Source organism: Fukomys damarensis, unplaced genomic scaffold, assembly GCF_012274545.1.
Source record: "Fukomys damarensis isolate Sample0158 unplaced genomic scaffold, DMR_v1.0_HiC HiC_scaffold_17, whole genome shotgun sequence".
NCBI lineage: Eukaryota > Metazoa > Chordata > Mammalia > Rodentia > Bathyergidae > Fukomys > Fukomys damarensis.
The window spans coordinates 77,927,803-77,952,389 of record NW_022900929.1 but is presented as its reverse complement, the minus strand read 5'-3'; the positions used below and the strand labels follow the sequence as shown (position 1 = coordinate 77,952,389).

Sequence of the window (24,587 nt, the reverse complement as noted above, 5' to 3'; positions counted from 1 at the left end):
CAGTCAGCCCCTTGGTACCTTTCAGAGTCTTTACTAGTGGAAACTACTTTCATATTTTGATGTCCCATTTTTTTCCATCTTTCAAGTCGCACGTGACCTTAATTGAAAGTAACAGAAATGTAACAAGAGAGGAGGAAGAGCAAGATGTCACAGAATCATTGAGCAAAGGAAGTTAGCTTTCCTCCTCCTGGGAAAGGTCATTGTGACATAGCCCTTCCTTCCCACCCTACACTTTCCAGGTGTGTACCACCAGGAGTGGATCTTATGCACTGTGTGAAAACGCAAAATTAGCTGCTACAAACTGTGCTGAGGTAAACATGGTGAGCACATAGCACTGTGGTAGGATGCTCTTCATTCTTTTGGGAAGACACTGAGAAGGAAAATAGCTGGGTCAAATGGGACCTCTAGTTTTAGTTAGTTGCACCTAACAATGGAGAAGCGTTCCTTTCTCCCCACAGCCCTTCCAGCATTTGTTATTAGTTGATTCCTTGATAGCAGCCATTCTTTCTGGTGTGAGGTGGAATCTCAGCATTGTTTTAATTTGCTTGTCTCCAGTGACCAGTGATGTGGAACATTTTTTCATGCATTTATTTGCTGTTTGTACTTCTTCATCTGAGAAGTGTGTATTCATTTCAGATGGGAATTTTTGGGTTAGGTCTTTAATTTGGGGAGTGTGATTTTTTTAGTTCTTTTTATAGTCTAGATATCAATCCTTTATGTGAGGAATAGCTGGTAAAATTGTTTTCCCCACTCTGTGGGTTGTTTCTTCACTCTGTTGGTGGTTTCTTTGCTGTGCAGAAACTTTAAGATGAGATCCCAGTTATTGATTCTTTGTACTATTTCCCATGGAATCTGGGTTTTGTTCATAAAGTCTTTGCCTACAGCTATGTCTTCAAGAGTTCTTCCTATTTTCTCTTGGAAACAACCCAAATGCCCATCAACCAATGAGTAGATAAAGAAGGTGTGGTTTTTTTTTTAATACAGTGGAGTACCACTCATCCATAAAAAAGGATAAGCTTGAAACATTTCTAGGTAAATAGATGCTCCTTGATACCACACTCTTCAGTGAAATACATCAGACACACGTCTAAATATTACATTATTTTTCTGCTATGAGAAACTGAAAGTGTAAATAAAGACCAAAATGTATAATAGATACTGTGAAATAGAAAGAAAATGTTCAAATGGGAAGGGAAACTAGGAAGGAGGGAGGGGGCAAGGACGGGAAAAGAAAAAAATGAGAAAAGAAGGAAAAATGGCAAAAAGCTTTTGTTAATAAGGAGGGAAAGAGGGGCTGAAGGGAGATGAATGGGAAAACAGAATCAGGATGAATCAGGTACTGGGACAAATTCTCCTCGGTGAATATGCTCGTTGTGTGTATCTAAAATGTACCAATAAGCAATTGTTAAATTTTTTTTAATTAAAAAAATACAAGGTTTAAAGAAGAGACATGAGAGACTTTTAAACTATTTGTCCGTATGATAAAAAGAGAATTGTGAATCTGATGTATTTCTGGACAAAGGCTGGTCCTCTAGCGAGGGGTGAAGAAACAAGACTGTGGAGAAGCCCCATGCTGTATTTCTATGCCGTAGAGTACTACTCTGCTATAAAGAAGGGTAAAATAGGAAAATGGACGCACCTGAGACCATAATGTTACGTGAAACAAATCAGACACGCAGCTTAAATACTCTCTTACTTGAGAAGCCCAGATTATAAAGAAAGGGAAAATGAAAGGTAATAAGGAGTAGGGAGACAGATCTCTCTCAAATGGGAGGGAGATCAAGAGTTGGAGGGAGAAGAGAGAGAGGGAGGAAAGAGGAAGAAAAAAGAAGCTACAACGTGATTTGTGCTGCACCAACTTCACACAGAGAATGTGCGCATGAACTACCAATGTGGACTAATACAGATTTTCTTTTTAAATTCAAAAGCTCATCTGAGAACACCTGATATCTGTAACAGATATACCAGGAGCTTACTATTCAATTCATCTTGCAAAATTCCTTCTCCCGGCTTTGGATAGAATTATTTTTGGAACATATTTTAAATAATGTGACCTTTCTTAGTATATGCATATGTGTAAAAGTTAACAAAGAAAAGCAATAATCTGTCAACATGCCATCTGTTATGTAAATCAGGGAGCACAGTAACCACATGGAAATAGTGAGCTCGAAACTGTTTCATTAAAACTGGATCCCTAAAATAGGGTAAGAAAAATCAACATAAATTTTCTATGATGTCTCTTTAGTATTTTAATCAGTTATCAAATTTTTCCTCAAAAATATCAGGATTGCTTATTACTTTTTTGATGCCTTACATATGAACACACTGTACCAACACGATCTGAATACAGAGCACAAAATCTACTCTAGCCAGCGCTGTAAGGATCAGTCTTGTGCCTGTGCTACACAGAAATGCATGGTTCTTTCCTGGGGATAGAATTATTACTCCCAGTAAGTATGACAAAGTGCCAGCAAAAAAAAAAAGTGCAGTCCCTCAGCTGAAATCTGCATTGAAAAAAACAGAGATGATGTCAAATAAGCTAGTGCTCTCTTTAGAAGTTTGATAGTGATCAAGGTCATGTCTAGTTGATAATTTTTAAGTCTATATAGGATAAACCTGAAGTTACCGTGTACCTACCAAAAGCCTAACATCATACACAAATCCATTGCGCAGTACACCAGAAACATAAAAATAAGCTGTAAACTGTCTTGGAGAGGCTAAGTGTCTTTTGGAGTAAGAGACCTACACTTAGCCCAGAAGACAAGCAAGATTCTAAATGGCTAAATAATAAGGAAGAAAAGGGACCTGTGTCTTTTTTGAAGACAGGAAGGCCTTAAAGAAATCTGTCACATGACTCGGACAGAAACCAGCTGGAACGATGGGCCGAGAGGAATGGAGGAAGCAGACCACTGTGTCCAGAGAAGGGTTGGCCTCCTTCGTGGTCTGCGCGGATTACCAAGTATTCCCCCTGGAGTTTGACAGTAGAATTTGGTTTGGTCAGTTTTCCTCTACAAAAGAAAGACTAACAGCAGAACTAAACAAATTCTGAGAAACAAAACATACAAAAACGTCTCCTTTGATAGCTGCCTTGTGCACCCAGACCACGCAGCTTTGGTGTCTAATGCGTCTATGCTCAGGGCAGAAAATCACACAACCACAACAGAGAAGTGGCGTGGCTTTCACAAGTGCCAGAGGGGTTCTGGATTGGCTAATCATTATATACACGACTGGTATCAAGAGTTCTATTTTCCAGACCATAATGAATACAATGTGTGGGGGTTAAAATATTTGTTTTATGACTTGGCTGCTGCTAAGACATTTTTCAAATTCACTGATACTCCTACCTCGAGTATGTAGTAATGATGGGCTGGGAAGAAATGTCAAAATAGAAGTAGAAAAGGCAAAGGAATCTTGGTACCACAGACCTAGGATTGGAGCTGAGTTGAGTACCTGCATCCCAGACTTTGCCTGCAGTTGGAGATTATATGTGAACACCCAATATACACATGAAACGCTGAGCTAAATTACATTTAATTCCTTGAACATCAAACTTCACCTTCTATAAGCATTGCTATAAGTGTGTCTCCATATATTTTATCTGCATGTGGATCTGTGGCATATTATGTAATATGTAGTTTATTTCTAGGGCCACTGAGTTTGGGGCCCTTTTATAAGGCTTCAGAAGTGTCACTTGCACATGCCAAAAAAAAAAAGGATATCACTTTTCTCTTTCCAGTCCAGGGCCTGCCTCTTCCGTGATACTTGATGCTCTGCCCTTACTTTCTTTGCACTGGATGCCACAGTACTAAGAAAAACACAAAGCCTGTCCTTGGCAGGGGCATGCAAGGTGGTCATACCATATGGTGTCAAGGGACGAGGGTGGAAATTTCACTGGTGATGCAGCTTGGTTTTTTTAGGGCTTGTTTAGCATGCACAATACCCTGGTTCAATCTCCAACAGCAAAACAAAACGAAACAAAAATTTTCTCTATAAGCAGTGGGCAGGCCAGTAAATACTTAATATTGGGACCTCCTGAAGACAAACATCTGGCTTGTAGCATTTGCTCATTTTGGCAACTTTCAAGGTGTAAGTACTTCCGCCATGGTCGTTTTATGTCCATAGTGTGCTCACAGCACACAGTTGGGAAAGGGCAAATACAAGCTTGGACAGAAGTGCACACCCTCGGTTCTCAGGACCAGGATGAGCCCCTGAGCACAGTTCATGTCATGAACCACAGCTGGGCCATGGCCCCGGAAACTACATAAGATCATTTTTAAAGGTCATTTAATGATAATATGTGGTACTGGGCAAATAACGGTTATAATTATCCCCCAAACTCTCTGAATTTATATAAGAGAACAAGGTTCAAGATAGAAGAGAGAGAAAACAAGATGACTTCAATATACAGTACATTAATTCAGATAAAGATAGAGGAAAACGAGCTCCTCCATCAGACGGGAAAGGAAAAAGCACTGAGAACAACGCTGAATGCAGGTTCTCTTTATCTTATTACTTTCCATCCTTCGATCTCAAAAAAATAAGAAGAAAATAGTACTAATGAATGTGTGGTAAATGGACCAAGAGGGTCAGAAAATGCATGGTATGTATTCACTAAGGACAGGTGTTTTGAGTCTAAGACACTGTTTAAGTTTGCTGTAGGCATCTAGTGGCTATGCTGTTCCCTCCTGAGAGCCTACTCCATGGTGACAGGGACCAAACCTGTACAAAGCTCTTCTCTTCTACCTAAAACAGCTCACAGCTGCCCACCAAATGCAGTGCTGTAGGAGGAACGGACATGCGCACGCGTACACACACACACACACACACACACACGCACGCACACACATGCACACACATCCACATTGCCTCCTGGGCAAAATTCTGGAGCACTTGGAAACGTCCAAGGAACTCATAACATATTCTGTAACGTTTGTATGCATCTCACCAAAAAAGGAAGAGATATTGTGGGGTATTCATTATATGACAATAGTGCTTTTTTTAAAACAATACAAATTAAGGACAATTGAAGCTATCTTATTGATCATTATAGCAGGTCGATATTTTTACAGCCAGCGGCATTTTTTATTAAATTACCTAATGAAAAACTATAATTAAATAGTAGATGTTGGATAAAAACTAGAAAAATAGACAACATATTCGTGCAGAGAAAAAGTACTTTGAATTTATCTGTGAGGCTTGGCTCACTTTTTCTATAAACTGAATTTATAGAATAAATTTCTACAAGACAAGATTTTAGAAACCTCAAAAATATCCACAACTGTAACTAATCCCAATGCTTTTATGAAACATTATCACAAAGTTGGTTTTGAATTTTGTTTTCTCATGTATTATATTTTCATTTGTATGAAAGTCAGAAAATATGAGAACATAAAGTTCACTCTGATTTCTATAAAGACAAGAGCTTGGCAAGGGTAAAAAGCAATTTTTAGTCATTCTTTTCTTAAAGAGTTTCTTCTAGTGAGCATTATCTTAAAATGCATGAAGTGTGTTGAATCTTAAATTGGGAAAGAGGGAACAGGAAAAGCTTGGATGGAAAATAACCCAAATAAAACTGAAACTTTTAAATGATAATTAATTAGAAACACAAGTTTACTACGCTGGAAGTGCATGTTTATGAGTTTAAATGACCTTTAAAGATTACTCAAAGCCAAGTAAGAGCTTATTTGTGGATTATGCCTATTTAAATATTCTACTTTTGGGGGGTTCTTTTTTCTCAGAGCACCAGTAGTTTAGTTAGTAAATATAAATACCTTGACTTACCCATCTTATCAAGCTGAAATCTTAGCACCTTTCTTTTCAGAGAATTTTTACACATTTTTATCTTATTGGATCTCCCCAACCCCACTCTGGCTATGAAATAAGTATTGTGCTTTCCGGGAAAATGATACCACTCAAGAAAGTACTATCTCACCAGAGATAAATAACAACCATAAAAGCTTGAAACATTTGATTCCAACATTAGCACAATAATTATTGTGTTAAGTTTTTATACTACAGTGTTATGAACCATTTCCAAAAATACACTATTTAATGACTATGAAAAGTCCCATGTTTCTTTAATATAGCACATTCATAACTCTCTAATTTTAAAAGGCTATGGTAAAAAACCTTCAAACTTATCATCTATTTTCCGAGTACTAAATTAATAGATTTTGGAAATCTACTGTTGCTGGTACATTGGGACCACTTCAAAGACTGCTCGAAGAGGGCCATCCTCAGCTTTGAGACTCATTTTCCAGGTCTCTTCTTGAGAAACAGAAGTGGAAAAGCTTCTGTTCTCTAAGAAATTTGATAAAGTCACGTGTCAGAGTTATTCTTATGTTTTGTTTTTTTTTTTTAAGAAAAGATAACTCAGGTAGTTGTATTTTACCAAAAAGTTTAGTCATCTTGATTTTCTTCTTTTAGTTCGTGGTGTTGCTATTTTCCAAAACATTCACCTTTGAAGTTTAAATGTTTTTTTTTTGTTTTGTTGTTTTTTTTTTAATTCTCAGTTCTGAGGGTCAGGGATGTAGCTTGGTAACATAGTGCCTTTCCAGCAAGTGCAAGGCCCTGAGTTCGATTCCCAGTACCAAAAATAATTGAGTAATTAATTGTCAGTTCTGATCTCCCGTACCTAATTACCACTTCCCGTAGATTGTATCCATATAGTAGTTTACACACAGCTCCTACTTTTACCCATTTCTATTACAAACACCCTCGCGGCCACATTTGGAATATTATCCTTTAACTGCACTCTCTCTTACCCTACTCTCTCCCCATCTCAATCCATCCAATAAACTGCCTCTCCTTTCAAACAGGAAAAAAAAAACACACCACTGTGAAGTTTTTAATATTTCTCCACTGTCCATGAAAGGAAACTCAGAGTCCTTTCCTTAAGTTGTGGTGTCTTCCTGTGTTGGCAACCCACTGCAGTAGTGAAAAGGTGCTGGTTTTGAGACATGGTTTTAAATCTAGATCTCTCCACTCTCTAGTTTAATCAACTTTTCAAATCCTGAGTTTCCTTCTCGATAATACAGGAGTGTTGTTTTTTAAAAGTTGAATTGGGTTGCGTTATTTGTAGTTATCTGTTATCTCCTCTTTTATAGCATTTACTTCTTGAAGAGAGACAGGCAAAAACCAAAAAAGCACACTTCTTTTTTCTCAGTTTTTCTATTCTTATATATCTAGTCGAATCCTTGTTCATAATAGAGTGTTTACTGAATGAGTGGAATTATGATATTTGAGAAATTTTACTTCGTAACAGTGCATATTACATTAACCTTTCTTAACCCCATTGAGCACTTTTAATTGGCAGAAAGGACCTGTTGTACAAGACACAGCCCAGCTGCTCTCCTTTCCCATTATTTCTTTCAGCTCTAAGTAAAACTCCCCACCTCTTTCGTGCTCACAAAGGGCTCTATTACGATGATCAGACACATGATGGAAATTGGGCTGTAACTCAAGTCTCAGAAGGAAAGGAGTTAAAAATGAAATTCTGAAGAATTAGCTCAAAAACATCATATTTGAAATAAGATCTGAAGACTCTCAATAAAATATGTTCAACAAAAATAAAATTCTTTAATTCGGGATCTAGACTTCCAAATCTCAGCCTGTCTCAGGACAGTGACAGAAGTCAGGACCGGCTCTGTGGCCACCTTCAGCGTGGAACAGCCCACTGAGTTGGTTCTTAGTTTTTCAGGTGAATGGACGCTCTTTCAGAATGTCCTAGAGCAGCTCTTGACACATTTGAGCTCTAGAATGAAATTTCAAACTGAAAACTTTCTCCTGTTCACTACAAAGAGCATATTTTCCGATTTCCTCCCACTTTGAGCAGGAAAAGACCATGCATATCTATTTAAAACACTGAAAGCATTTGTGTAGGTACTGCCTTTTTAAAACCATCTGTTTAGAAGTAAAACATGTCTGATAAGAAATTGTTAAAATGTCTTAAAAGAATTTTTCCCTAAATTATTTTATAACTGATGATAAAACTACCCACAAATTCAGAGTGCTACATTTGAGTATCCACGTGTTGCAGCACTGAGTACCTTTTTTGTTTTTTTGGAACTGGGGATCGAACTCAGGACCTTGCACTTGTGAGGCAGGCACAGTGCCGCTGAGCTAAATGCCCAGCCCAGCACTGTGTGCTTCTAACATGTTCTTACCGTATTTTCATTACTTAACAGAGCTGGTAGGTTATTGTAAAAAACACTAGCTTTTTAACAAGTTATTCGGATGTTAGGTCCCTTCAAAGTTATCCAATACTTCTGAGCCTCTATTTCCTGATTGGTAAAAATATATAATGAAAAAATAATAATACCTTCATCACTGGATTATTTTAAGAATTAAATTAGGGATCATATGTTAATTGCTTATTTCTGTACCTTGCAAGCAGAAGAGTTCCCATACATCTGGGCCTCTTTATTAGTGTCTATTGGAAATGGAATGCAGTGCTTGTGGTTTTTGTAAGAGAACAGGAATGGACCTTCCCTCAAGGCCCAGAACAGTGGAGGTGTCAAACTGGTCCAAGAGCAGCTCTCACCCTTGACAAACAGTTGTCAAAGAACAGTAATCCTCGCTCCCGTAAGATGGAAGAGAGAGGACCCTCCGGCCTCAGTGGTACTCATTCTGCAGGCTCCTGCAGTGATTCAGGAAGAGATGTGAGGGGCTCAGACCAAGGGCCTAAACTAAAGGCCTAAGATGGCGGTGACCAGCCACATGACCAGATGAAAGGTGAGTGTAGGCAGAGAAGACAGTATTGTTTCTTTCATAAAAGGGTTTTATTAGTGGCATATCAGTGTTATTTAGAAGAAAAAGAACATGAGGGGAGAGTTCCACTACATTAGGGGTAATTCCCTAGCTGTGAGAGAGGCGAAGTACAGGAAGAAGATGGTAGAGGTTCTGTTCTTAGAAAGCCTCAGGAGAGTTTTACCAGAAATCTACCTTGGGTTGTTTAGACTGCTGGGCACTTGGGGAAACTTCTCTTGTCCTATCATAGTGTGACTAAAAGGTGAAAAGGAGAGTAGTATATGTTAGACCCAACATAGTTTATAACACATAGATATATATATACATATATAATCATCATAACATTACTATATATATATATATATATATATATATATGTCAAATAATATTTGGAAATCACTAGTAGAAAAAGTGAGAATAACCAGAATAAATCACTACTGTAATCTAGTATATTTATTTTCAATCATTTCCCTGTTACTTTGATAGCTATAATTATTATAAATTAAGGTTTTTATTGTGGGAAATATACATTATTTTAGTTGCGTTTTGAATTCATGTAGAGGAAATATACCCAATTGCTTTGATATACAATTAGTATGTCCCATTAGTATCTAAGTAAAGCCAAGAAATGCAGACGAAAGAGCTACATGGGGAAAAGGGGGAGAAAAAGGCAAGGTAAGGAGAATGGAGGGAGGAAAAGGAAGCAGGAAAAACAGGAGAGGAGGCAGAGGAGGAAGCAGACATGAAGACAGACAGAAGAGAGGGAACGTCCGTAGATGCCAGGCCAGAGACTGAAAAGAAAAAGGTTCAGGAGCTCATGGGCGAGCTCTTGGAGATCAGCGCCGCGCATCCTGTTGCACTCCGAACAGCAGCATACTACATGCGTCTTTCCGTGGGAATTCAAGTTAGCCTCTTAGTTGGGGCAGGGTTTCTGGAGCCACCATGAGCCAGAAGTTCCTTTGTGTCTGAAGAAGCGAAAGTTAGGTCCCTGCGGGCCAAAACCCTGAAGATTCCACCTCTGCCGTAAATACTCATGGACAAGAAAAGCAAAAGGCAAAGCAACTGTTTAAACAGTCTGCTCCACTTCTGTAAGGCTTGGGTCTTATTTTTTTTCCAGCATATTGGTGAGCAGTTAGTTTAATTAGTACTGAGGACAAAGTTGTTCTATATTAAAAAACAAAACGAAACAACAACAACAAAAAAACCTTAACAGTTTTCCATGAACAGAGTATGTTTGACGGTTTGGTTTTGTTTGTTTTGTTTTGCAGTACTGGGGGTTGAACCCAGTGCCTTTACGCTAAGCAACATCTCCAGCCTTATTTTCATTCATTCATTCATTTGCATATTTGAGACAAGATCTCCAGAAGTTGCTGAATTGTCCAGGCTGGGCTAAAACTTGTGATCCTTCTGCCTCAGCCTCCTGAAGTGCTGGAACAGAATGAATGTTTTATCTGAATCAGTTTCCTCAAAAGTGAATATACTTGTGGGGAAATCAATCCATTTGTATAAATTTATCACCACTGCCAGAAAATGTTCCCCAAACAAGTATACCACAGGGATGGGGATTTAGCTCAGTGGTGCCGCCTCCTACCTCCCAAGCGCAAGGACCCGAGTTCGATCCTGGTACCGAAACAAACAAAACAAAACTGAAACCAAACAAATGCACCACCGAAGGGAACATTTATTTTAAACATGACAAGCAGTGCACAATGCATGTGCTACCAGTACTTGCTGAATCACACAAACACTGACAAGCTCTTGCTTCAGTGTGATATCTTTGCCAATTGCCATATTATATTGCTTTCTTTGATCTTTTCAATGCACATCTTCATATCTAGAAACCTGTATTCCAAACCTGGTTTTATCACTAGTTTTGTAAACTTGGCTTAACTTCTTAACCTCATAGGAGCTCAAGACGTTTTCCCAGCAGCATACAAAGAGTTACTGGGTTCATATTCTCAAGTTCTTAACAATGATCAAGAGAAATAACAGTATCGAAGTTCCTCAAAAAACTAAAAGAACTACTACATGATCCAATTCTCCCACTCCTGGGTATTATATAATCAAGGGAAATGAATTAATTCATCACAGAGATACCTGCATGTCCATGTTCATAGCAGCCATTCACAACAGCCAACACGTGCAGTCAGCCAAGGAGTCCATTAATAGACAAAGGGATAAAGAAAACACGGTTTATATGCAATGGAATATTATACAGTCGTAAAGAGGGCAGAGTCCTTCATGCATAGCTATGTAGACAGAACTGGAGGACGTTATGTTAAGTGAAATAATCCAGACATAGACAAATATACATGGAGGCTAAAAATGTAGATTTCATACGGTACAGAGTAGAATAGTGGTCACTAAAGCACAGGAAGGGTGGAGATAGAGGGTAGCAGACACCAAGACACAGTCAGAGAGGAGAAATGAAGTTCCAGTTCAACAGTGCTGTGGAGTGACCAGTGTACAATAATAAACTGTATGTTTTAGAAGGAACTACAGCAAACATTTCAGAGGTTCTGAAAACAAAGAAATGAGAAGTATTTAAGAAGATGAAAATATTAATTGTCCTAATTCGGTCATTATACATTGCATGTATATTTTGAATTATCACCTTTGTGTCTGTCCCACAAATATGTACAATTATTATGTATCAGTTTTAAAAATCAGAAAAAATAATACACTGCAAGATTATTTACAGTGGGATGTTGGGCTCCCTGACGGCACTTTGTCTACGTGTTTGAGTCCGTCCTGGAACCACAGGCTTGCTTCCATCTAGGGCTCGGGGGTCAGAAATGGGATCGTTGTCCGCTTGTTCAGGATGAAATCCCGGACCCCTCGCCCCAGTGGCCGTTTTCATGGGGCCTGTCAGTCTCTGGGCCTCAGAGCCTCTTACCCACGCCTGCTCCTGCTTTCCCGGTGTATCCGGGTGCGGCTTCTCCTCCCCTGCTCACAGTTTCCTCTGCTTGCCTCCTAACACTTCCTTAGTCTCCCCGTTTGCCCTCTGTATTCCGTCTTGTCATGGTACGAAGTCACAGTATAGAGCTCACCCACTCCTGCCCGCCTGCCCGGGCCTTTCCCACACCCTGCTGTCCATGTAGAAGATGCTGCCCTGTGTCCGGTGCACAAACGCACCTTTCCCGGAAATCTGTCCCTGATTCTGCTGTCCTTTGCCTCTCTTTAGGTTCATTTGGAAGTTTATTCTCTTCGGCTTTCATGATCTCTCCTCTGTTTCGATAGAACTCATTAGTTACTTTCAGAACACTTGAGCACTAATGTGTGCTGAAAACTGTGCTGTTAGGGATGTCAGACAGCAGGGTTTAAGATAAAAATTATTTCTACCTTCACACGGTTTCTAGCGATCCTTTCCCGTTTGTCGCTGCCACTTCCGGTCTCTTTTCTCCCTAACCAAACTGTCGAGTGGTGTGGGCGGCATGAAATTGGTGAATGGCAGAAACTGGGTAAGGATTCGGGAAGTAAACAGAAGCCCAAATAGGGGGTCATCTTGCAAAATCGAAAGGCCAAGCGTTGCGCATTTGAGGTGTCTTGTGTAAGTGGCAGCACCTTAGAACCGGGTTTACTGCTGCTGCTGCTGTTCTTGAATGCTTAAGTAACCATGCTAATGGTTTCTTTCACGTGCAGCTCAGTACCGGTGGGCAATTATGAAGGAATTGCAGAAGAAGCTTAGAGAGTTACTCCTCTCCGCAAAGCACCAGCCTGACAGTTGTGCATAACAATGTACAGCCACTGTATCTGAGGTGGGAGGGGAGGTGTGGTAAGAGGCAAAAGGAGAGAAGAGTCGACATCAGCAGAAAGACTACAGCCCTGGAAAGTCTGAAAGTCTAGCGAATGCAACACTCTGAGAAGAAAGCAGTAAGAGTGCGTCTTGTGTTTGCATACTGTCTTTGCGGTTTCACGGTTTACCCTCTCAGGCTACCAGGCAGAATCGCAGGGGGCACTAGAGTGGCAGGGCGACCTCGTGGGCCAGCTGGAACTTAGCTTGGGCCCTGGAGAATGAGTAAATCCCCGGAGAAGGTAGCATCCTGCACACAGTGAGAGGTACGGATGTTTACAGCCTTCGGGGAAAGAGCAAATCCATTCTAACAGGATCTTTCCATTAATAAATAGCAGAAAGCGAAATGAAGAGAAATGGAACCAAATAATAGCTTCTTAAATGACAAGCTGGGGGAAGGCTTACAGTGACTTTATTTACTCATCCTTGTTCCTTTCTATTGAGTGCAGTTGCTCAAGCGTTTATTGTTTCCTACTGAGCACACTGTATCGGGTCAAGGAGCGCTATACAGAAAACCAAACACGTGCCGTGAACTGTAATCCCTATGCACGACAGTTAATAAAAACAAATGCATAAGTATCATGAAAATGTAGTTCCCCCTCCTACTGCCTTCTGTGTGCAATCGGACTTGTATTTAATGGACAGGAATTCAATGAGACATATTTTTTAAATTCCACCTAAAGCCTGCTGCCCCACCAGTACTGCTTTCAGGAATAAGAAAACCAGCCATAGTGACGTATGCCTGTAATCCTAGCCACTCAGGGGGCTGAGGCAGGAGGATTGCAACTTCAACTCCAACAACTTAGGAAGACCTTGTCTCAAAATTTAAAAGGGGGACAGGGATTTAGCTCAGTGGTTCCACTGCCTGCCTCGCAAGCTCAACGTCCCGAGTTCGATCACTGACTGGTACCAAAAAAATTAAATAAATAAAGGGGTCGAGCACATAACTCAATGTTAGAGTGCTTGCCTAGCATGTGGGAGGTCCTGGGTTCGTTCCCCCGTGCCACAAACAAGATGAGGAAAGGACAAAGGAAGAGGAGAAGAATTATAAATCACACAAAATAGTACAGTTCTTCTTATTGTTACTGGAGAAGTTGAATTTCATGTTGACATTAGTTTTATTTCTAAAGTTAGATTCTTAGGCTTATATTATGCTCCTCCAATATGCTTATAACACTTCGTATTCAAACTGATGCTAAATAAACGTAAATCGAACGTTTAACCTGAAAACCTAATCACGGTATCAGGACAGCATTGGCAGGTTGTTGGTGCAGCCCCAGGTGCCTCCCTTCTGCTGCTCCTACCTCATTCACCCTTTTCCTGCAACAGGAATTACGTGTTCTCTGTGTCCCACTCAATCCAAGCCCACATTCAGGAAGTTATCTTATTTACTCATGGATTTTAAAAACGTAAAATTTTCAGACATCTTCAAACATTATGTTTTAGCCAATGCTGCATTTTAAAAGAAGACAAATCATTAAACCAAAAAAAAAAGTATGACCCTCTAACTGTAGACTAATGACATCTGTGAATTAGGTGGATAGTACTTTCTTGGTACAGCTTCCGGAGACTAAACCAGCTAATAACCAATATTACACTGACAGAAAATTCCAATGCTACAATAGTCGGGTTTGATGATAGCTTAGTAACCAACTCCAAAATATTATACTACAATACAAATTGAAAGGAAAAAGCACTGGCTTTTAATTTTTTAGCCCCCCCCGGCTTAACTCCTGATTCTATCACTCATTAGCCCCAAAATATTGATTTTCAAACTCTTTGAGCCACGTACTCCTCATCTATAAAATATTAGATGAGATCAATCACATCAGTCATCCAGAACCATGCCTGGCAACAGTTAAAGCTAAATAGGTATTTCCTGTCCCCTCGTCTGTTTTTAAAATATTAATGTTCTCATTTGGCTTGTTTTATTTTGCATGGCTGTGCACTGTGGTGTATATTTCAGTGAACTTTACGTAACTAGTGGGACAACCCAAACTTTATGTGTTTGCAGTTTCCATTAAGTATTTGGGTTTGCATGAGAGACGCTCCACTAGAATCTGTTTGCTGATCTTTTTTCCGGCGTGTTCACACCGTGGTCGCTGGGGATCAGTCTCCTTTGGCCTCTGAAGACTCTTGACAGTCATGCATGGCTCAAAGTAAAGAACCTGAGAAGTGTGACATGGGGCAGTGGTGCTGTGTGTGGACACAAACCCAGACGTGCAGGGCCGTCGCTCTGGCTGCAGCCACGGTGCGCATGAGGCTGTTGCCCGTGGAGCACAGGAAGCTTCTTCTACAGGTGCAGGGAGTTACGTGTATAAAACACAGTGAAAAGTCCAGTCCAGCAGCGGAGACACACAAACCGTAGCGTAGTTGTTTATTATTATCAGGCACAGTCACCCCACCTCTGGTGGGTGTGTGCACACTGTACCTTTGTGTGTCAGGAGCGCCGTGGGTGTGTCCACGCCACCATCCCCAAACACACATGCCCACCGTGCTGCCCTACAGCCGCTCGAGGGCCTTCCTGTCGTGTGGCAACGGGAGGTTTTCGGTTCCACTGTCCTCTTCCAGTTGCCCCTCGCCTACGGGATCTGCCTTGACCAACACATTGTTTTGTGTCGCACGTGGTAATCCGCTTCCTAACACTTGCAGGACTAGTGGGGAAATGGTGTCTGCATAAAGGGAAGCCAGGCGGGCTTTTGGTTTTACAAACCATACTAGCCGTGTATTTTGCATACACAGTGGGTTTAACTAAAGAATGCTACAGTAAAACCAGAAAACTTCACTTCTGGTCCAAACCACCACTGCTATTCCTTCAACATGACTTTTTCTTGATAGCTCATTTTCCTCACCAATTAGATTAACATGGGGAACTATACCCATGACTTAAACCCTTTTTAGGAAGGCAAATGCTTTTGAGAATTTCATGCAAGCTTTGAATTCCCTCCCCGGTATTTTCTGTGCAGTTTTTCCTTACTAATTTCCCTCAGCTCCACCTGCACACTCGGCAGACTCCCTGGACGAGATGGCCTCCTGCGTTCCTCCCAGCCCATGACTGGAGTAAAGTTGTCTTTGTTTCATACAACCAACCGTGAGTGTACCTTGAGGCAAGCAACACCCTTTCTTCTGAGGCCCAGTAGTATCTGTGAGAGGAACTAGCTGCAGACCCTTCACCCTAGGCCACATCTGAGGAGATGGCACCCCGGCTGGCAGCTTCAGTGTCACCTCTGAGAAGCCTGAGCCCCAGCACACCAAGGAGCTACTCCCAGGTCCCAACCTTAATATTATTACATCGCGGAAGACTCGTATTCTCCCCCCTCTCCCCGCCACCTGGCAATATTTTACAATTGAAATTTATTCAAGCAATGTGACTGAAACCACTTAATTTTATATTCAGCAAATCAAAGCCCAAGATCTAAGCAGTGTCCCAGTCGTTCAACTAACGACTGAAAGGAAAAGGATGAGTGTTGCTTCTGTACCCTCACGCCGCCTCTCGGTTCTTACCAGTTCAGGCTACTCCTAGGTGACACGGAACACACATTCGTATTTAGACGGAATAGTGCAATTGCTGTGATATAGTAAGACCGACAAACTTTCGATGCAGTGTCGAAGCCTACTTTTTCTGTTTCAAACTCCTCTGACCGTCTACTCCATTGCTTTCTTCTGATTCCCTTGCCCGCCCCTACCCCTTCTCTGGACTTCAGACGCGACATCCTGTGAGTCTTGCCACTGTGCTCCCCTAACACCCTGCTCACATCTTCTCACAGCACCTGCTGCCTTCCACGGATCGACTTTGGTGTGAGCGGAACTTTCTCCCACACTGGGTGTCACCCTGCCTCTGTCCATCCACAGTACATAGCACAGCCTGTACCCCATAAATACTGTAACATGTACTGTTCTGATTGCTGGAAAGAGCCTCTGCGACTTTCAGAATACAAGCCTACCATAGTTTTAAGTCGCTGGAAGAACCTAAGATCAAGCCAGTCATAAATATCACGTGTGTCCGCCTTTGAGAAACACACGAGATATCATGTGATTTACCTAGAACTGCATTTTTTAAAATCTTAAAATAGAAGTCTTTGCATTAAGTCATCGTTGTTGTTTCCTTTCTTTTGCCTCTTTCTTTCCGTTGGGCAGAGCCCTCAGCAGATTAGAAATAAGTTGAGAACGTAACAGGGACAAAAGAAAGAGCCAGTTTGCCAGGAAACCATTCAGCGTATTCTCCAGAAGTCCTGGTTAGAACAAACTTGCTGTTTATCTGTTTCTGCATTGGTTCCACTTGTGCTTGGCTGTCTTTAGGGAAGGGAGCTGTCTGGATTGATGGACTTATTCCCTGAAATTCCACTGTACAAACGTATGCATTCTACAATAATTATGCAGACACTTGGTACTGCACGGAAGCACCAATATTTTTTTTTAAATGTGAGAAATGTGTTTAAAATACAACCAAAGTAACTTCAGCACCATCTTTAGCAATTAGTAAGCAAAATACACTGAAGCTTACTCGGCCAACCCCAGAGAAGACAGATAGGGATGTTTTATACACGGAAAATTGGAATAAAGCGCTTATTTACTGGAAGACAATGCTAAGTAGTCGCTGGGTCATCTTACAGAGGAAAAAACTTCCCTGTATCCACCTCTCAGACACAACTTACCCCACCCACAGCCTAAGTTATGTATGAGCCTTAGTAGCGCCAGGGAGACTGTAATGACACCAGCGGTGATGACCAGGACTCCGTCCTGACCTTCAGCCTGCTTGGATCCACCCTACTCTGAGAGCTCCGAACTGTGTGACCCAGAAGGCGCATAATGCTGCCACCCTTCTCTGTGCTCTGAGAATTGGAGAAAGTGTGTATAAAGTGGTCGGCACAGCCCAGGCACAGAGGACGCCCACATTTGTTGTTGTAGTCATTTTTGTTGTTATCTTTAAAGCAACATTAGCAATCTGTGTTTACACTGAGGAAAAGACAATACCTAAGAAGCCCTCCTCTTCCCAGAATGACTTGTCTTAAAATAAAGTTGCTAAATGTCTTAGTGAGTTGTCCTAATCATAAAGTAAACTGGGAGGTTTAAGCCAGTATTCTGTATATGAACTGCTTGCTTTGTAATATACAGTGATGTTGATCACATAGTGAACTTATCAGACCTATTATTCAATGTCTATTAAAGAATAGAGTTAACTGACCACTCAAATATTTTCAGAAAACAATCAATTATTGTGCACAATGGACTTTTATTTGGTTGGTTGACGCATCAGCAAGTTTTGAACATCAATCTTTCTTAATTAAAATGAACCACACCTAAATAGAAGGCAGAACAATACTGTGTATAATTTTAAAACTAGAACTTACATCCTGGCAAATGTATTAAGCTGGCCACTTTAAGGAGGGCCCTATTCCCTTCTGTGAAATTAAGTACAAGTGTGATTACAAGTTTATAGAAGGGGGTATTTTTAGAACTAATTATAATAGCATAAAATATTCCTTGAAAATTTTAGTATTGGCATATGTATTTTTAAGGGTTGACTTTGGTTACCTACTTATATTTAGTCAATTAAAGTGTTCTAAATTCTGTGCCCTACAATTTTGCATAGAGTAAATTAGAAGGTTTATGACAACCATGTCAAAATTTATTTCCACACATTGCAGTGATTTTATGGGTAATGTTCATGTGAATACCTGATAAACTATTAAATAGTATTTTTAAACTACAGTTTAATAACCACGGTGCAGATTTATGTTTGTCTCCCTTGGCTTGTATTTTTGTTCATATCTGACAGCTTCAAGCCAGTTAAGAGAATATTTACAGAGCAGATTTTTCCAGAATCCTTTCAAAGCCCGGAGCACATGTGCATGTCTCTTAAGTGTTGGTTATTATTTTGTGGCACACTGTCTGTGAACCTTTGTCCTCAGAAGCAGGGTCTCCTCGGTAGCCCCATCCAGTAAGAGGTCACCTCCCCTCTTTGCAGCCATATGGGTGAGCGGCGGTGAAACCGCATAGCACTTGGCCACAGATTGTTCTGGTCCCATAGTGGAGAAAGGTGACCTGCGGTACCTGGTGCTGAAAGTGCACCTTATCCTGAAGAACATGGCGATGACTTCATGACTTCTGTCCTTCAGTGCTAAACATATTTCTCTCATTTATGAGGAACTATTGTGGAAATAGAAAGTCTGCATAATGAGAATGTAGTGTTTACAGTGATTATTTGTGAAAAGTTATTTTAGCAGGTTAATCAAAGAACCAAAAGGTACTGAAAAGAGAAAAATATGCAGTTATCCAGAAACCTCTATACTATTCCAGTCAGCAGAACTCGAGCTATGCATTCAAAAAATTACCCTTTAAAAGGAAAGACATCAGAGCCAGGCATGGTGATGCATGCCTGTGGAGGCTGAGGCAGGAGGATCTCCATGAGCTCAAGGTCAGCCTGGCCTACATAGTGAGTTCAAGGCCAGCCTGAATACAGAGTGAGATCCTATCTCAAAAAAAAAAAAAAATAGGAAGGACATCATACAAAAGTTTGAAAGACATGTGGCCTCTCTTTTTCACTGAGGATATACTTGTAGGGAAGAAATTCTCAGTTTGTGTTTTTTAGAGAATTAACAGTTTAGTTAGAGATAGTTGCATTTTAATAAATGTATCAAACTGTAAAAAATTGATTAAAATTAAATGTCCTCATATTTTTTTGAAATGTAGAAAAACTAAGGTTTGTCTTGATTGATCCCCGGGAAGATGTTAAATCACTTTTCCCCACCCAGCCTCATGCGTTGCTAATACACATCTATGAAAAGCGTTTCCCTCGGGATAATTCATTTGTGCACATCGTGCATGTTGGGCTAGGCAACCTCTTGTGTGCTCCAAACTTGGCCCTCTGACCTCCAAATACATCATTAATTCTCTAGAAACTCGGACTGTGGATTTGTTCACTACTATCTAGCAAAAGAAGTTGTTGAATTATCATAGAATGAAAGAAAAGAGACCAAAGCTTTGCATAATGCCTTAGTGGTTCGTGCAGACAGAGAGAACTGTCCACCGCCACTGGTGACCCCTCAACGAGAGCTGCTTTGGTGTGAGCCAGGACTGGGGTCCCAAGTACAGCTGGAGAGCAGACCCTAACGTGCCAGAAGACTCCTGGGTATCAGGCTGCTGGCCTTCAGACAAACTGAGAACGGACGCACTAAGTCTCTAGTTCTCTCTCCTCAGTAGGGTGCTCTTTCCCACCACGAAGCCCAGCATGAGTGTTATTAGTAGTCAGACCCTCACCTAAAAACCATCAGTCCACTGCCTGTTCCCTACTAGTACTGCTCTTTTAATTCTCAGACTTAGAAGTTTCCTTTCAATGCAGATATTTCTTAAGACAGACATTCAACTCTGCATTCCTTCTTTCTAGTTTAGATAAGCAGGGATCGAGTGATAGACTGGTTGGAATAAGAATGGATCCTGAGGACCATGGCTTTTCCGTGGCAGGTCTTCCCCTGGCCCTGCCAGTCACCTTGTCAGTGTCACAGTGGTTCCTGTGCTCGCTTAAAGAGCTGCCTCCATAAAGCTATTCCCACGAGTTCCTTGAAGTTACCTGGAAAGACATTGCTCTGTGGGCCAGTTTTCTCAGTCTCTGTCTCCCCCGTCTCTCTGCGTCTCTCTCTGTCCCCCCCACCCCCCATTAGTGAAAGATAATAAAAGGGAATTGGGACGTATTTGTCTTTTATTTTAGTGAGGTTTTTAATTCTTGCCCACATTAAATTTTCATGATAAATTTAGACCTGTTTCTTATAACTAATTTTAAGTGTGAAACAAATTAGAAGGAAATATATTGAGTGATTAAGTGAATCCTCCCCTCACTTCTAACTGTCGCACTGTGGGAAAGGCTACACCCTTGATCACTGGGAGATCGAACAGGGGTCAGGTGCGGCCTTACCTTTCCAGAGCTGATGTTCTCGGGACCAAGCAGGTGGGCTCTGCTTGGATGGCAAAGCGGAAGAGAGGGCCTGGTCCTGTCTCCGTGACCTCCTCAAAGGGCGTTGCAATAAGCAGGGTTTGTTAAATCTCTAACTAGTTTTTAGCCACTAAATGAAAACTTACTCTTTTTTGGCATAATTGAAAGAACTACAATTTTTGTTTCAGCTACTTTTCTTGAGAAGTAAAATAAAGTTTATCGTTTGGGGTACCTGTGGTAAGATTTTTCCATTCTGTTGCAACCCTGAAACATTTTTAGGTTACCAGAGGGGTGATGTTCTCGGTCAGTTTATAGGTTGCCCAGACTTCGTCTTAGGGAACTGGTCCTATCTGGTTGCTCCAAACTCAGGGGGGAAAAAACCTTTAAATTATGCTTAAATCTCACTGCAAATCTCTGATTTTCAGGCCCAAATACCACCCTTATCGTCCAAATTCATATATACACTCCTTACTGACATAATTATGTGGCTCAAGTCATTCTTAAGACTTTTTTTTTTGGTACTGGGGATCGAACTTGGGACCTTGTGCTTGTGAGGCAGGCGGCAGCACCACTGAGCTACATCTCTGGCCCTCAAGTCATTCTTAAAACATTTTAATGGCTCAGATCCATTTTATAGCCATCTTACTTGCATCAAACCACAAGGGGTGGTTTGATTTCATTCTTGATTACATCACAGATGGACCCCAAGACAACAGCTCCTACATTGTAGTTCACTAAATTAAAATTTAAATATTTACCCAAACCAAGGGCTGGGAGTGAGACAAAGGGGGCAAAGGAAGCCTCGTGTTGTCAGATAAATTTGGAAAGCCAAATTTGGAAAACTCTTTTTCCAGAGTTTTGCAATTCATGTTAGTGTAATATAGACTCAGAAATTCTGTCATAAAAGACTCATTCAACTTGATTTAACCTAATATTTCCCAATCAATTAGTCACACAAACCGTGCTTCAGGGAACACCATTAATATCTCCAGGGACACTGGTGTTCTGAGAAACACAGCTTGGAAATGTGGCCAGATGAAAACTATGCAGGCTGAACCGAATTGGGTTTCAAATTTTTTAAAAATTACTCATAATTACATTTAAAATTCAGATAGATAAAATGGGAGCTCGGTGTGGCAGCACCTGCCTATAGTCTTAGTGCTCTGCATGGCTAAGGCAGGCAGAGAGGAAGTTCAGGTCCTACCTGGGCAATTTTACAAAAATCCTGAGCCAAAATAAACAGTATTTCAAAAAGACTAGAAACATAGCTCAGTGTGAAAGCTCTAGGTTCAATCCAAGTAAGAGAGAGACAGAGAATATCAAATGGGAAATATTACAATAGGATATGATATTTAAGATGTTGAAATGTGCCTCGTCTCTCTTGTATTACATTACTCATAAAATAGATTCGGTCTCAGCATGGTTCTAGTGAAGCAAAGGTTAGTTTTAGGCGCACAATTAACATCCAGACCTCTTGTTTCAGTGCTGAGATGACCTACTACCGTTTGAAGCCCTTGGCACACTGTTACGACAGTTTTTAGTTACATACGGCCCTCCGCATCTTTTTAATCTCAGAACTTCTCCTCTGTTACCCCCGTTCCTGAAGTACGTCCAAAAGTTACTTCGCTGTACCTTACGAGACTCCTTCATACTTTGCGTTTACAGAGAGTAAAATCCATCACTCTTATATAAATGTGATTTTCTCCTTTCCTATTTCACTCTTCCCCCTTCCGCTCACAAAGGCACACTCTTGGTTTACTCTTGGGTGGACGCTAGTTAACGGCACATCGGTGCTCGTGACCGCTGTGGTAAGAGACTACTTTCTTCGGTAGGGAGCTGACTGGATCCTCGGGGGGTCTTCACAGCAGGTCCTCCCTAGCGCACAGCAAACATTTTCCCTCCAGAAACCCTGTCGTCCTGCTAGAACGCAAGCTTTCACCTGGGCGTGGGTACTGGACAACTCTTCCCCACCGTAACCGAACCGTACCACACACACCGCGAAGGAACTCGTGTGGCGCCTTCTTCACGAGGGAGCTCGACACCGCTGCGCTACTTAAGTTAGGTCCAGATGTAATTGTCCAAGGAAGGTGCACAGCTCGGCCAAGAAAGAGCAACCTGTTCAGTGATTTCTAACCTGCCTTTTTAAACCATGGTAAAGGCAGAGGATTTTCATTTTCAGCCTGCTTTGAGAGTAGGAAGGTGAGACGCGGTTTGGAAGAGAAAGGGTTGAAGCTTACTTCATGTAACCAATTTTTTCTCCATGTTGCTTAAGGAAGAATAATCCCTGCCTTTTATTCGGTGTGCCACGTGTGAAATTTAGATATAGGAAAGCATTGTGTTCCATAGTAATGTTGGGGGATTTATTGTGCTATCATTAAACATTTGATAGGAAAGAAAATAAAGCAAGCTTTTCCTTCGTGCTATATTTCATCCCAGTCAAACCCCTAGCTTCCTTCTGTCCCTGGTCAGGGTAACTCTTCCAGACTTGGGCTTCGCTCCCCCTGGGTTTTCTGGGTTGTAGGCCGAGTCGCTAACTCTCCGCCTTTAAATTGGTGGGGTGCCCGTAAGAAGCAGGAGCCTCACGTGGAGATATCAAGCTTCACAGCCGCACAGTCTCACACAGGGGCCTGCACGCCAGGCCCTGCACAGCGCCGTGTGCAGGTGTCAGACAAGACACGGGTCTGCTTGTTGCTGTGAGACCGTGGCCCAGGACGCACTGTTCCCTGCAGCAGCAGCAGCAGCATTCACTAGAGCCCCCTTCACCCACCGGGGCTGCAGAGCTGCCCTCGCGTGTGTTTCTAGGCCAGTTCACCGAATGCTGCGACTGGGCATTTGTCAGGGAGGTTGCACGGACGGGAGGAACTCCTGCAGGGCCCAGCTCGGAGATTCATTCCTGATCAAGCCTGTTTCAAAATCCTCCAGGGAGCAAGGGAGCTCGGCCACCCTCTAAGTGTTCCAAAACAATCCCAGGACATGGGGGGGCCGGGAGGTTCCCGCCTAATTAGAACTCTCTCGATCCCTAGGGGCAGTGGTTTGCAGCCTTAGCTGCACAATAGAACCAGTGGAGAAATTTAACAGATACTGATTTCTGGGTCCTTTCAGCTTTAGGAGACTCCAATTTCTTGAGCTGTGGTTTCCCCAATGATCTAATTCCATCCCCTTCCATCTAGCAGTTCCCAGCTCGGCAGGGTCAGAATTACCCTGGGACCTTTGAAAATTCCTAGTGTTGGGTCTGCACGTCAGATCAACTTAAAGAGAATCTTTGTGGATGGAACCTGGCATCCATAGCTTTTAAAGGTCCCCATCTGATTACAGTATTTAACCAAGTTTGAGGAAAAAATCTAGATAAGGCAGTTTCTTCCTTGCATTCTCTTCAGCTCACTCGGGCCTCCGAATGCTCTGAAACTGTGGCTGAAGGAAGATTCGTGACCAGAATCTCTGGGGTGATGACACGGAGGGGACAGTGATACAGAAACACTCAGCTCAGATGAGGACTGCAGAAGGCAGAGATGCAGAGAGATGCCTGTGGCAACTGTTAGCATTTAGTAAGTGCCAGTCCCTTGTCCTAGCCCCCAAAAGAGGGAGATGTAAAATAGACAATAATCCTTAATTTCAGAGTTTGCAAGGAACAGCTAATTACTTCTGAATGTGCTCCCTGGAAGTTTATCCATCCCCTAATGGCCATTTCCGGGAATCCGGGTCACCAGCTCTACAGGATCCCGCCTGGCCAGCGATGCCTAGGACTTCATCTCATAGCTTCTACAGAACTCCGTAGATACATTCCTCGTTATGTTTTATTAATGGCCGCAGCTGTCCCTATAGTGTTGTTTTAGTTCAATAATGAGGGTTATTATTCTTTGAAATGGCTTGCACATACGCACATTTACCCTCTCCGCACTTGGAGGTGAGGCGTGTCTGACAGCTACTCTCCCAGTTCATCCCTGAGCAGGAGGAGCCCATCCAGAGGATTGCTGACAACTGATGGCTGAAGGTTTTGTGGCCAAAGTCAAGTCCAGCAACGCTGTTTATTTGCCCTTTGCCAATTGCCAGGCCATGTCCCATCACATTCTAACAGTGCAGAGAATGTCGCCAGGTCCTTGGCCAAATTTCAGAATG

General features: G+C 41.7%; 2 protein-coding genes across 22 annotated transcripts in view; one reads left to right on the top strand and one right to left on the bottom strand.

Annotated features, from left to right (window-relative positions):
* Fam227b (family with sequence similarity 227 member B) overlaps positions 1-24,587 on the top strand; it is a 157,291-nt gene that overhangs the window by 75,832 nt on the left and 56,872 nt on the right. Inside the window, exon 12 of one of the 21 annotated variants that reach the window (XM_019209732.2) lies at positions 21,955-22,004. The exons of 19 other annotated variants lie outside the window; for them this stretch is intronic. In XM_019209732.2, coding sequence (XP_019065277.1) covers positions 21,955-21,965 — 11 coding nt within the window. In that variant the 3' untranslated portion in view covers positions 21,966-22,004. Of the gene's footprint in view, positions 1-16,308; positions 16,465-21,954; positions 22,005-24,587 lie in introns of those variants that run through there. One more of the 21 variants, XM_019209722.1, reaches the window with a different exon arrangement.
* The window catches only part of Fgf7 (fibroblast growth factor 7), a 49,656-nt gene that overhangs the window by 19,962 nt on the left and 5,107 nt on the right, over positions 1-24,587 (bottom strand). The window lies entirely within an intron of this gene.